The following is a 12,303-nucleotide window of genomic DNA, read 5'->3' on the forward strand; positions in this document are numbered from 1 at the left end:
CTAGCTATTGAACCAAAATGACTGACCAGATGGAGCATAACGTAACAGCAGACTTTCTAATACACTTCATTTCAGATAATATATCTGGATTGGAAGCGGGGGAGGGGGGGAAGACCCATAATGTTTCATGCACCAACACTGAAAACGTAATAGAGCTATGTGATGGGAATAAATACTGCATATGCTCCACAAGATTTGTCACGAGTGTGATTATTTTTGGCTTCTATTTCCCCTTCTTCTCTTTATTTAGGCTGCGAGAGATAACCCTGCTAAAACCGAACCATTAAAAAAAAAAAAAAAAAAGCTTGGTGAAGTACAATTAAGGGAATAAGTAAAAACGACCAAGGCACAGAAATTCAAATTTGAAACTGAAATGTACCATATGTCCTCCAGTATGCGAGAGCGGCAAAAGATTCCACTAACTATTCCCTTAAACGGCATGCCATTGTGCCCACAGATTGGGAGGCATAGTTTGTGTTTCAACACTTACATGGCTTTTCATAATTCCAAGAGGGTTACAGTGGCTTTCTTTGCTGTTTCTCTGATATGGGGCCATAAATTTGCAAGGGTGAATAGAAGCAATACACAGCTAAGCAGCAAACAGTGTGGCCCCACTGCTTGTTCCTAGTAAACTAGTAATATACGCCAACTGACGATGGAGGTTCCATTTAACTCCTAGCTAATAGCCTAAACCACAAGCCTAGGGCTTGCCGATCGGAAGGTCAGCTGTTCGAATCCCCGCAACGGGGTGAGCTCCCGTTGTTCGGTCCCTGCTCCTGGCAACCTAGCAGTTCGAAAGCACATCAAAGTGCAAGTAGATAAATAGGTACCAATCCAGTGGGAAGGTAAACGGCGTTTCTGTGCACTGCTCTGGTTTCGCCAGAAGCGGCTTAGTCATGCTAGCCACATGACCCGGAAGCTGTACGCTGGCTCCCTCGGCCAATAAAACAAGATGAGCGCTGCAACCCCAGAGTCGTCTGTGATTGGACCTAATGGTCAGGGGTCCCTTTACCTTTAGCTAATAGCCTTTGATAGCCTACCACCCATGAATATGCCTGAATCCCTTTTAAGTCAGTGGCCATCATATATAGTGGCTGTGAACATTCCTGCCTCCTATACTCAAGAAATCAAGATAATGTACATAGAGTTTCCAGGCACTGTTCAGATGCAAAGTACAGTGGTACCTCGGGTTACAAATACTTCGGGTTACAAACTCCGCTAACCTGGAAGTCGTACCTCAGGTTGAGAACTTTGCCCCAGAATGAGAATGGAAATTTTGCGCCGGCGGCAGCAGGAGGCCCCATTAGTGAAAGCGCACCTCAGGTTAAGAAAGGTTTCGGGAACGAATTAAGTTTGTAACCCGAGGTACCACTGTCTCTTAGTTTCAGCAAAGTTGCTGCACTGTGTCGCTTCATTATCCTGCTCTCTTTTGTACTTGTTCTAGAAATGATTTTGTAAAAAAATTGCAAATGCAAGGGAAGATCCTATTTTTCAGCAAAGAGGGATTTATAGAAACGTCTGAAGTTCTCTTTCCAACTTCAGACAAGTTTTAAGGTCATTTTGTTTTGATGCATCGGCCAATGTTTGATGGCCATGCATGTTTCCAAGAGATTATCCAGATCCCTTATCCCAGCATCCACACATGGCTGCTTTTAGCAAATGAAAAAAAGTTAGACGATGCATGCATGCACCTCTTTTATCTGGGTTCTTAAGAGTGCATACTCTGAAGAGCTGGTAACACTAACAGTAGGAGCAGTATGGTCTCACTCTGCATTGGTCCACATCACCCTGCTCTGGTAATCATCATCATCATCATGAATCTATTACAGTCATACCTCATGTTATGGCCGCTTCAGGTTATGTGTTTTTGGGTTACGGACCACGGGAAACCTTGAAGTACCGGAACGGGTTACTTCTGGGTTTCACCGCTCGCACATGCGCAGAAGCGCTAAATCACGCTTTGCGTATGCGCAGAAGTGGCGCTTCAGGATGTGAACGCTGTGGGTTGCGGACGTGCCTCCGTCACGGATTACGTCCGCAACCCGAGGTTCCACTGTAATTGCCTTATACAAAATCATCTCAAGGCAATGTACAATAGACACACAAACACACAAATAGTTAAAAATGCAGATAAATTTACAACAAAACGAAAACCACACAAATTAGACACTTGTGGCAAAGACCTGTTTATCTAAGCTGGGAAGGTTTGTCAGAACAAAAATGTCTTCAATTGTTTCCAGAAAGTGTAGTTCCAGATGTTTTGGGACTACAATTCCCATCATCCCTGACCACTGGTCCTGTTAGCTAGGGATGACTGGAGTTGTAGTCCCAAAACATCTGGAGGGCCGAGGTTGCCTATGCCTGGTGTAGATCGTAGGAGCCTGTCATATCTTGACAGTAATGCTGTTCCACAGAACAGGGGCTGCCACACTTAAAGCCCTGCTCTGAGTTACTGTGGAGTGGTGGTGGTGGGGAATTGTGCAGGAGGGACCGATAATGTTTTCATGCCTGCATGCAGGGATATGAGTACGGGAAGTAACCAGGAAGAGAGGGATGTAGGCAAAATTTTGGGGTTTGTCTTTATGCTTAAGAATCTACCCATTTGTGTTTCATTCGTTGGTGAATAAGCATAGCAATCCTGTTATTTCCCAAAACGTTTTTTGCTGCCTTATGCTGTTTCGGTCAACCTTCAGCTGAAGTCAGTAGCGTGAGGCAGAGGAACATAGAATGCTGTCTTATACTGAGTCAAAGCACTGCCTACAGAGATTGACAGTAGCTATCCAGGGCTTCAGGCAAATCTCTACCTGGAGATTCTAGGGACCAAACCTGGGACCTTCTCTACACAAAGCAGATTCTCTGCCCTTCAGCTACAGCCCTTCCTGCTCACCTGACCTCCCAAGAGGTGAGTTACTGATACTTAGCCAGAGGAAGAAGGGGAAGTGGCAGGAAGGTCAGCGCAGTGCAAAGGCATTGGTGCCGCCAGTCCATTGCTCCTGCTGGTGTGTTTGCACTGCGCTAAGCTCGCCACTTCACATCTCCACCTCTCCCTCAGCTGTCAGGAGGTCAGGTGAGCAGTGCCACTGCCCCAGCACACTGTCTGGAATTGGAAATGGTGCAAAGCTAGGGTCTTGATGGTGGCGCTTACCAAAAAGAAATTCATTCTTTTATAGCGTAATGTGAAATTGCCAAAAGAAAATGAAAACAACAACAACAACGGCATATGCTCTTTGTCTGAATACCTTAGACCTCACTCAACAAATGATAGCTGAAATATTTTTCAAAGACATTTTTGAAGGCGCATATGTGAAAGCTTTCACAATCTGCATGTTGCCACTATAGTCTATCTCCCAATGCTTAGGTGACTTGTATTATTTCTTAGAATCATAGAAATGCAGAGCTGGAAGGGACCCTAAGGATCATCTAGTCCAATCTGCTACATGCAGAAATATGGGGGTTTGTTCAACGGAGTTCATCTTGCTTTGGGTTCTGAATAATTTTCAAAAATGTGTCTCAAGTCCCAAACGTAAAATATGCTGTTAAGTTGCTACCACTGCCTCGTATTATCTGCTTTGTCAGTGTGGTGTCAAAACCACAACATTACACAGGTTGGGCGAGTGGTGTTGGTGGAGAACAATCACTAGCAAATGTCCCTTGTCTTCTTCCTGCAGCCTGTAGGAAGGCGCTTTCAAAACATTCATGTAGCACACCTGAAAATGTTTATCTAAAGAAGGGAAGCCAACCCTTTAGCTGATGTTGGGTTCCAACTCCCATCAACCACAAGAGCCATCAGGGTCAGGGATGCAATCCAGCACCTCAAAGGACCCCATTTGCTAACCTTGCTCCAAAGAAATGGCATAGCCCAACAATGTACAGTGGTACCTCGCAAGACGAATGCCTCTCAAGATGGAAAACTCGCAAGACGAAAGGGTTTTTTGTTTTTTGAGCTGCTTCGCAAGACGATTTCCCCTATGGGCTTGCTTCGCAAGACGGAAACATCTTGCAAGTTTGTTTCCTTTTTCTTAACACCGTTAATACAGTTGCGACTTGACTTCGAGGAGCAACTCATAGCACGCGGTGTGGTAGCCTTTTTTGAGGTTTTTAAAGACTTTGCTGATTTTTGAAGCTTTTCCAAAACTTTCCCGACACCGTGCTTCGCAAAACGAAAAAAATCGCAAGACGACAAAACTCGCGGAACGAATTAATTTCGTCTTGCGAGGCACCACTGTAGCTCAAATTTAGTATTCTCAAAACTTCTAACCAGATATAAATGGACCCAGGCCTTGCTCGAGCCATTAGGAAAATCAGAGCTATTGTACTATTGCTTCAAAGAGGCATACAAGGTCAACGCAGGAATGTCAACATCTCAGTGGGGGAGCGTATGGGACAAGAGGTCATACAAGGGCATGTTGTAACTCTTTACAGTGATATTTCTCTGGCCTCATGCAGCCAGCCAACTATTTGCAGCAATAACAAATTGCAACACACACACACCCCTAGCAAGTCCTGTTTGAAACCTAATGTATAGCTTTTGTGTCACCACTAAACCTTATGCCAATACTCTGCATTTATCCAATGACTCACTGCCAGGGGCAAATTTACACAAAGACTGATAGTGGTTGAAAAAGTTATTCATTTTCTTGGGGAACTTTAGTTCCGTGAGGGAGCAAAGGGTCTCTAAGGAAGTTAAGAGTCACCCAGATTCTTCGGGGGATGCAACGGCATTGAAATAAGCGAACAACTGCCTTAACTTTGTAGCACACATATGCCCCAAGACAAACATCTTAGGACAAAGCACATTTTTGTCTGCATTACAGAAGTTGCTGCTTCTATGGCAGATTTATATATTTCTATACATCCCATATGCTACGAAAATTTAAGCAACTTTGCTGCTTACTATCCATGACAAAGCCCTTTTCTAATATGTCTTCTAGTGGCTACAGAATGTAGAAAGTGATGATTTACAGTAGCTTTAAAATATTACATTTTAAAGGCAAAGTGAGCATTGAAATGAAAGCACAACTGGAGCACGGGAGATCAGAATTACTGAGAAATGCATGTGAAGAGATTAGTGTGTGTGTGTTTTGTTTGTTCCATTTGAGGAGAAAAAAGACAGAGAAAAGGAGTATAAAACAAATCTCTTCCAAAATGAAAGTTATCTGCATAGTGCTTACAATTGCTTTCTGCCTCTGTCTCTCTCTTTGTTTGGCCCTTTCAGTTTCCCGTTTTTCATATTCTTTGCGGTATTCTTCCCTCTTCAGCCTTTCATGCTGATACTCCTCATAGCTGTCATATCTAGGAGACATAACTTAATCATTAAAATCAAGTGCCTGAATTTCCCAGAGGTACAATGAATAATAAAGATTGGGTGTGTTGTTCTTTTGACACATGCAAAAAGAAATATAGGTTAAAAATGCGAGACGTATAAATATGGGATACTACACTACCTGGGTCTATGGCTATATGGCGATCTGGATCGGGATCTTGAATACAAGGGAGAACTTCTATATGCCAGGGGTCTACAGTGACTGGACTCATGATAGTAGGAAGATCTGTTAGAAGAAATAAAAAAGAACATTTGTCACTGATTGTAAAGGATGAGTTATCCCCAGCTTCCTACGGCTCACATCTATAGCTGATAAGGTTTTGTCATAATATGTGCATTTCTTAGCCACCTAACAACAAAATATGCATCGCCTTGTTGGCTCAAGGGTCCAACTTGTCTAAGATTCTGACTCCAGCAATGGCAAGTTATGTGGCTCCATTTTGACATACAAGTCAGGCTCTGAGTATTGAGAGATCATGGGGACTCCACTTAGCTTATCAGATCTCCTATCCTTTAAGAGACTTATCTTCCGCAAATTTCAACTGATCCTTTTAGAAAAATAATAATCCAACAACCTCTAAGTTAGTTGGCCATCAGCACATGTTACAGGAATGAATTCCATAATTGTGTGGGAAAGTATTTCCTTTTGTCTGCCCAAGTGATTTATTTTCTCTCTGCAAATTCTTTACTGAGATAAGAATAGATGACTGAGTTAGCGACTGTCAGCCTCGTTTCGTATGAACTGTAACTAGCTTAGCAACGGAGAGGTTGCTGATAAAAGGTTAGCACAGCAACTTCCTGCAAGCGGGCAGTCACAGCCCATCACGCCGCTTGTTACTGCTCAGAAGCTTTCTTCCAGTACAGTACCTGGAGGAGGATCTGCTGCACGGCGACCTTGATCTCGATCGGGAATATGGAGAACGGGAACAAGACCGGTGCTGAGGAAAGGACCTTGATCGAGAACGGATCCTTTGGAATCTTTGAGAAAGGAAGGATTTGGGTGGAGACACTGAATCTCTGCATGGAGAGTTAAGAGATGAGCAAGAAGCCGACAGGTCAAACAAGGAGTAGGCTTGCGTCCCATCCCACGAGCAGCACAGTTTGTCACTTTCATCTTCGCTGTCATCGAAAAGACCTTCCATTGTTAGTCCTGAATTTATAAACATAGGTAGCTTGGAGAATTGTTCGTCACTATAATTGCCGTTGTCCCTCAGTGCACTGGTTTTAATGGTTTCCTCCTCAAAAACAGCTTGGCTAGGGTGACCAAAATGCTTATTGAGTTCGGCCCGGATTTCCTGGTCTTGGAGCTGTTTCCGGCTGTTGCACTGCAAATCCTGCCTGTTCGCCTGTGAAGTCTCTCTCTTGTACTGGTCACATTGTTCGAAAGAAGAACAAATATGGCACCACCGCTCAGGCAAGCAGCCTTTCAATTGGACTTGTCTGGACTCCTCAAGCTCCTGGGATATGTTGATGCGTATTTCTGTTTTCGAATTAACAGACTGACAGTAGTCATGGTCACCAAACAGCCGCAAACCAGGCCGCTTTGTCTTCCTCTCCTCATGACCGACAGACAGCACAGTTGTTTTACTAAGCTGCGCATACAGCTCTGACTGTTCCGGACCCTTCCGAACTAAGTTATGTCCTTGAGAGCTGGAAGACTCACTGCAGCGCGGTTTTTTGGAAGGTGGCATAACAGTCTTGCATGACGACTTTGGCTTTGGTGAAGTCCGAAAAGGGTTGTCTTGGTTGGCTTTGTGAGGAGGGGTTGTAGGCGGAGTTAGGCCTAAGAGGAAAGCAAAGCAAAAACCAACCAAAGTTGGTTAGCATGTGGGTTCTACCCTAACTTTCCCCCATGAGGCCCCCTCCTGTCGCTTCCCTGAAACATATCCTCAAAACCCATCTTTTCCACGAAACCTTTGCCACAACCCCTTATTCGCCTATTTTATGTGCATGCAGCTACACTGAACACACAGTCTTCTCTAGTTCACCCTGGCTTCCATCTTGCTCACCTCCCGCCATCGACTCCCCCAAGTTGAAATTTAGATAGTCAGAATCTCAGAGGAAAAGATTTATCATCTTGTTGCTACTCTGTAATGTGTTATGAACACTGAGGGTGCTATATACATAAAGAAATCATGTTCATTAAAATGAATGAATGAAGCAAGCAAGCAAAGACACACACACACACACACACACACAACTAAAAACAAAACAATGCTTTTATTTACCCCTTGCAACATAAAAAGTGATGCTGATGATACTAAAAGTCCCTTCTGTTATTACCTTTAGTGGTGTGGAATAGCTGCAGCATGGATCCTGTTTGCACCACTTGGTAATGTCACGAAGTCCTAGATCACAAGGTAGAAGCGAATGTTGTGGTTCCTTTCCACACCAGCATTGTCCCCCAAAGTAACGGGAGAAACACTGGCATGAGAAGAACCAAATCATGGGCTCCTCCCACATGGCCTTGGTCTTCAATACTACCACAGTGATGTGGGAGGGGCATGCATTCCTATGGCTCCGAAGCGGCTAAAAGAAGTGCTTTAAAAAGGGCCTCCGAATGTATATCAGCACAGGCCAAACCAGAAGCTTCTTTAACTGCACATGGGGAAGGCATCCTTATCTCTTCCCTCCCCAGCCTCAATCACAATGAAAATCATCCCAATACTGCAAAAGGCATTGCAAAAAAAACCCTCCAAAAATCTACCATGGGTATCAATGGAAGCTTTTTTTTTTATTTGCTTAATAAATTACAGTGGTGCCTTGCAAGACGAAATTAATTCGTTCTGCGAGTCTTTTCGTCTTGCGAATTTTTCGTCTTGCGAAGCACGGTTTCAAAAGAAGTTTTGGAAAAGCTTCAAAAATCACCAAAGTCTTCAAAAACCTCAAAAAAGGCTACCACACCGCGTGCAACTGCACCTCTTCAAGCAATGCACCCTGGGTATTAACGGTTTTAAGAAAAAGGAAACAAACTTGCAAGACGTTTCCGTCTTGCAAAGCAAGCCCATAGGGAAATTCGTCTTGCGAAGCAACTCAAAAAACCAAAAACCCTTTCGTCTTGCGAGTTTTTCGTCTTGTGAGGCATTCGTCTTGCGAGGTACCACTGTATTATTATTATTACCACATGGGGTAAATCAGTTTTCATCAAGATTGTGGCTGGGGGCGAAGGGGCAATCCTCTCTTCTCCATATGACACAGATGAACTGAGAATTGGGGCCCACACGCATAGCATTATTTAAGAAAACAACAGCAGATGTGATTGGTAACCACACTGCTAAAATAATGTCTAAGGAATGTTTCTTCCTTCAAACATCAAAACTAGGACACATCAAACACTATTGGAAGGGGGGAGATTTTGATTTTATTAATTTATTTTCTGATCAGGTTTCTGGACTATTTGGGTGTCCTCTCAACAGATAGAGAGTTTGAACTAATTTCAGTGGCATTCATTATACAAAGTTGATACTGTAAATTGTAGATTTAGACTGTAAATCTAAAACACTGTCACAGTCTTCTCCACCCATTCCAACTATTTCTAAAGCTAAAACAATCTAGATGACAGAAACGTGGAGTACTTCAGTAACAGACAACACAAAGAGATGCAAGACCTAAAACTGGCCATACAATTTGTAGCAATGATTCAGGTCTGCAGAGCTCAATAATTCAAGAAACCCTTGCTAATACACAAATAATAAAATATTGGAAACAAAACAAGGTTCTTCGAAAACACTGTTTTTTGCTGGGGGGGGGGGACAGAACAATAGTGAAACTGAAACGGCAACTAAATACCCAAATACCAATGAATATTACAAAGGAGAGGCTGAAATTTACTTTGTGTCGAGCAAATAGAGGATTAAGTAAATAAAGAGGAGACAAATGTCAGATCAATAACTACCAGGTTCCCCCGCTCTCCCCGCACACTATGATGTGAATTTACTATGCCAGATCTCTTTGCAGAGATGAAAGATCACACACAGCCACGCTGAACCACCTAGAATGAAAGAAGGCAATGCTTTCATCCCACTGCTGATAGTTTTGTGTAGCGGATGTTTGCAACTCTTTTTGAGTTTCTTTCAGGTTCTATAAAAGATTATGTTAATCGAATGATTTTTAAAAAACAAAATGTTGGGAACTACATCTTCCTAGCTGAGAGGCAAGTTAACCGAGAAGCTAAGTTGGGTAATGAAACAAGTTGTTTTTCTTTCTTTTTAAAGGAGGTTCAGAAATTTGCATCGATGGAAATGTTCACTGAACAGTCAAATAGTGTCCAGGGTAATTTAAGTATTGTTCTTCCTACCAACAGCATAGGATTGGCTTAAATAAAGCTGTGCAGAATTGTATTTAACTCTGTTGTTTTAGTTTTACAATGTGGAAACTGAAGATCTCTAGTTCAGATAGGCAAATTCAAAGAGGAACAGAGGTGTTACGTTGGAAAAATAAGACAAAAACCCATTTCGCACAAACCTCAGCCATAACCTACAGCATTCCAATGGCTAGTAACACACAGCACAGCTGTTAGAAATGTTCAGTTTCAAGAGCAACACATAAGCAATCTCACTTACTCGGAGGCATCCAAGGTGTGTCTCAATATACCAAGCCACCACATAACAGCCCAAGGCCTCTATGGGTCCCTAACAATAATCCAGCAAACTTGCACAGCCATGTTATCACTGCTGCAGGTAATGTGGCCAGCCCAAGACATTTTGGCACCTGAGGCAAACAACAAAATGGAGTCCCCCCTGCCACGGAAGATGTGGGGACTTATAGCCCACATCAGGAACAAGGGGGGGGGGTCTAGTTTAATCCCTCAAGATGCAATTTTAAGGTCTGTGAAAGGAACTGTGCTGACAAATGGAGGGAACAATATTGTATTGCATCAGGAATGTTACCTCAACAGAGGTATGATCAACCACTGATCAGTGTCAGGCCAAAAGAGAGACAGTGAGAAATGTGTATAATCTGCAGAAGACAGAGCACTCTTCAGTCCAAAGGAACTCTTTTATCCTTCAGTGAAAGAATTGGTTCTGCTTTTTCTAATTTTTTCGCTGATGCTCCCCAAAACATTTTAATACATTATAGATGTTTTTGCTGGTCAGTTTGAGCCAAACTGAGCAAAAGATGTGAAACCTATAGGTCCCGCAATACAATTACATATTTTTGGTTATTTGGCTTTTTTTTTAACATCGGTAATGTGGTGTTTGGAGGAAAGCTATTTGTTTATGAAGGTCAACATGGCCAATAACTTTATTAGAGTCATAGGCTTTATGAAAAAAAGGCTGCCTCATTTATGCACCTCAAATGATAATGACTACCTGTTCTAGCCAATGGACTATCGAAGGGTATTGTATGGTAAAGTTGGCGAGGATGCTGGACAGAAGGGCTTGCAAGTGTCTGTTTTTAAACAAAATAAACAAAATAAAAAATCAATCACCACTGAATTTCTCCTAAAATAAAAATACTTCCATATCATTAGTAAAATGTGCAAAAAGAAATAAGGTGAGATGAGGAGAACTATGTTTAAGGAGAGAGAGAGAGTTGGGGAGCCTTAAAAATTAAGGACTATGAACTAAGCACAGGAACTTAACAATTCACGTATATTAGATGCCTTTTAAGTTGAAATGAAGTTATAAATGCACACATAAGTAAAATGAAAGCTAAACAAATTAATCCCCACCCACCCACATCAAGAAAATAAGATGGGCATGAAATCATATGGTTTTGAGGAAACAGAATGTGCATGTGGGGAATAACTCTTTTGAGAGCTTCTCCCTTTCTGACAGAAAGCTAGCATAAGGTTTTGACGGCTGTGCCGGTTTTCTATTTGCAGGAAGCTTTTCACATAGGCCAGCATTCAAAATTAGACCTGCCTCCAACAAATGGCTACAAAATTGAACCTGCAAACATATAAAGGTAAAGGTTGACCATTCGGTCCAGTCGTGGCCAACGCTGGGGTTGCGGTGCTCATCTCGCTTTAGTGGCCTAGGGAGCCAGCGTACAGCTTCCGGGTCATGTGGCCAGCATGACTAAGCTGCTTCTGGCGAACCAGAGCAGCGCACGGAAACGCTGTTTACCTTCCCACCGGAGCGGTATCTATATATCTACTTGCACTTTGACGTGTTTTTGAACTGCTAGGTTGGCAGGAGCTGAGACCGAGCAACGGGAGCTCACCCCGTCGCGGGGGTTCGAACCGCTGACCTTCTGATCAGTCCTAGGCTCTGTGGCTTGACCCACAGCGCCACCTGCATAGTGAGCCAGTATTTGCTATGGCTTCCCGATGAGTGTACTGTCAGGAGCAAACCCAAGTTTGTCACTATGAAGACTCCCCTGGATTCTTGGCAAGGAGGTATATCAGTGCTCCCTCACAGGGGGGGGGGGGAATCCACACTTCACCACAACAGGCACATTAGAAATTACTACATTTTACGCAAAAAACCCCTGCATGCCTTTGTGTTGAGGTGTGACAAGGATGGGAAGTTTCCCCTGTGTATGATCTTTCTGTGGCACGACACACAAAAATGTCATATGCTCCAAAGTCTCTAGCGGTCTACCTTAATACTGTCTTGCCATTTCTCTTATTGCTGAGCTCCCAGCTGTTGTCTAATGACTTTACACAGATAAATTTCTGGAGTGAATTTTACACCCACCCACCCCTGGACCTGCACCCCTGGCGGGCGGCTGGTTTCACCAACCCCTAAGAACACCTCTGTCACCAGTGAAGAGGGGGAATGTCCAATATTTGTTTAAGTAAGGAGGAGAAAAGTTTTGCATTGGTTCTTCTTCCCTACCTAGGACCAAACTCTGCCCACTTCCCCTGTATATAAACTTCGAGAAAATTAGCGCCATATTTATTCACAGCGAGTATCACGTCTGCTTTGCCTTTACTCTAATCACAGTAATCTGAGTTCCATCTCATGCCATGATCCTAAATCAATAGTGCTAAAACATTCTGCACCCTTTTGGATTATTTCACGCCGGCTGAT

The 12,303-nt window shown here is 43.1% G+C and overlaps 1 protein-coding gene across 5 annotated transcripts in view; it reads right to left on the reverse strand.

Annotated features, from left to right (window-relative positions):
- PPARGC1A (PPARG coactivator 1 alpha) overlaps positions 1-12,303 on the reverse strand; it is a 633,897-nt gene that overhangs the window by 12,254 nt on the left and 609,340 nt on the right. For 4 of the 5 annotated variants that reach the window (XM_028743337.2, XM_028743339.2, XM_028743340.2 and 1 more), the window contains 3 exons: positions 6,191-7,106; positions 5,445-5,549; positions 5,172-5,292 (listed from right to left, as the gene is read on the reverse strand). In XM_028743337.2, coding sequence (XP_028599170.2) covers positions 5,172-5,292; positions 5,445-5,549; positions 6,191-7,106 — 1,142 coding nt within the window. The remainder of the gene's footprint in view (positions 1-5,171; positions 5,293-5,444; positions 5,550-6,190; positions 7,107-12,303) is intronic. The other variant, XM_028743338.2, reaches the window with a different exon arrangement.

Source organism: Podarcis muralis, chromosome 9 (genome assembly GCF_964188315.1).
Source record: "Podarcis muralis chromosome 9, rPodMur119.hap1.1, whole genome shotgun sequence".
Classification (NCBI taxonomy): Eukaryota; Metazoa; Chordata; class Lepidosauria; order Squamata; family Lacertidae; genus Podarcis; species Podarcis muralis.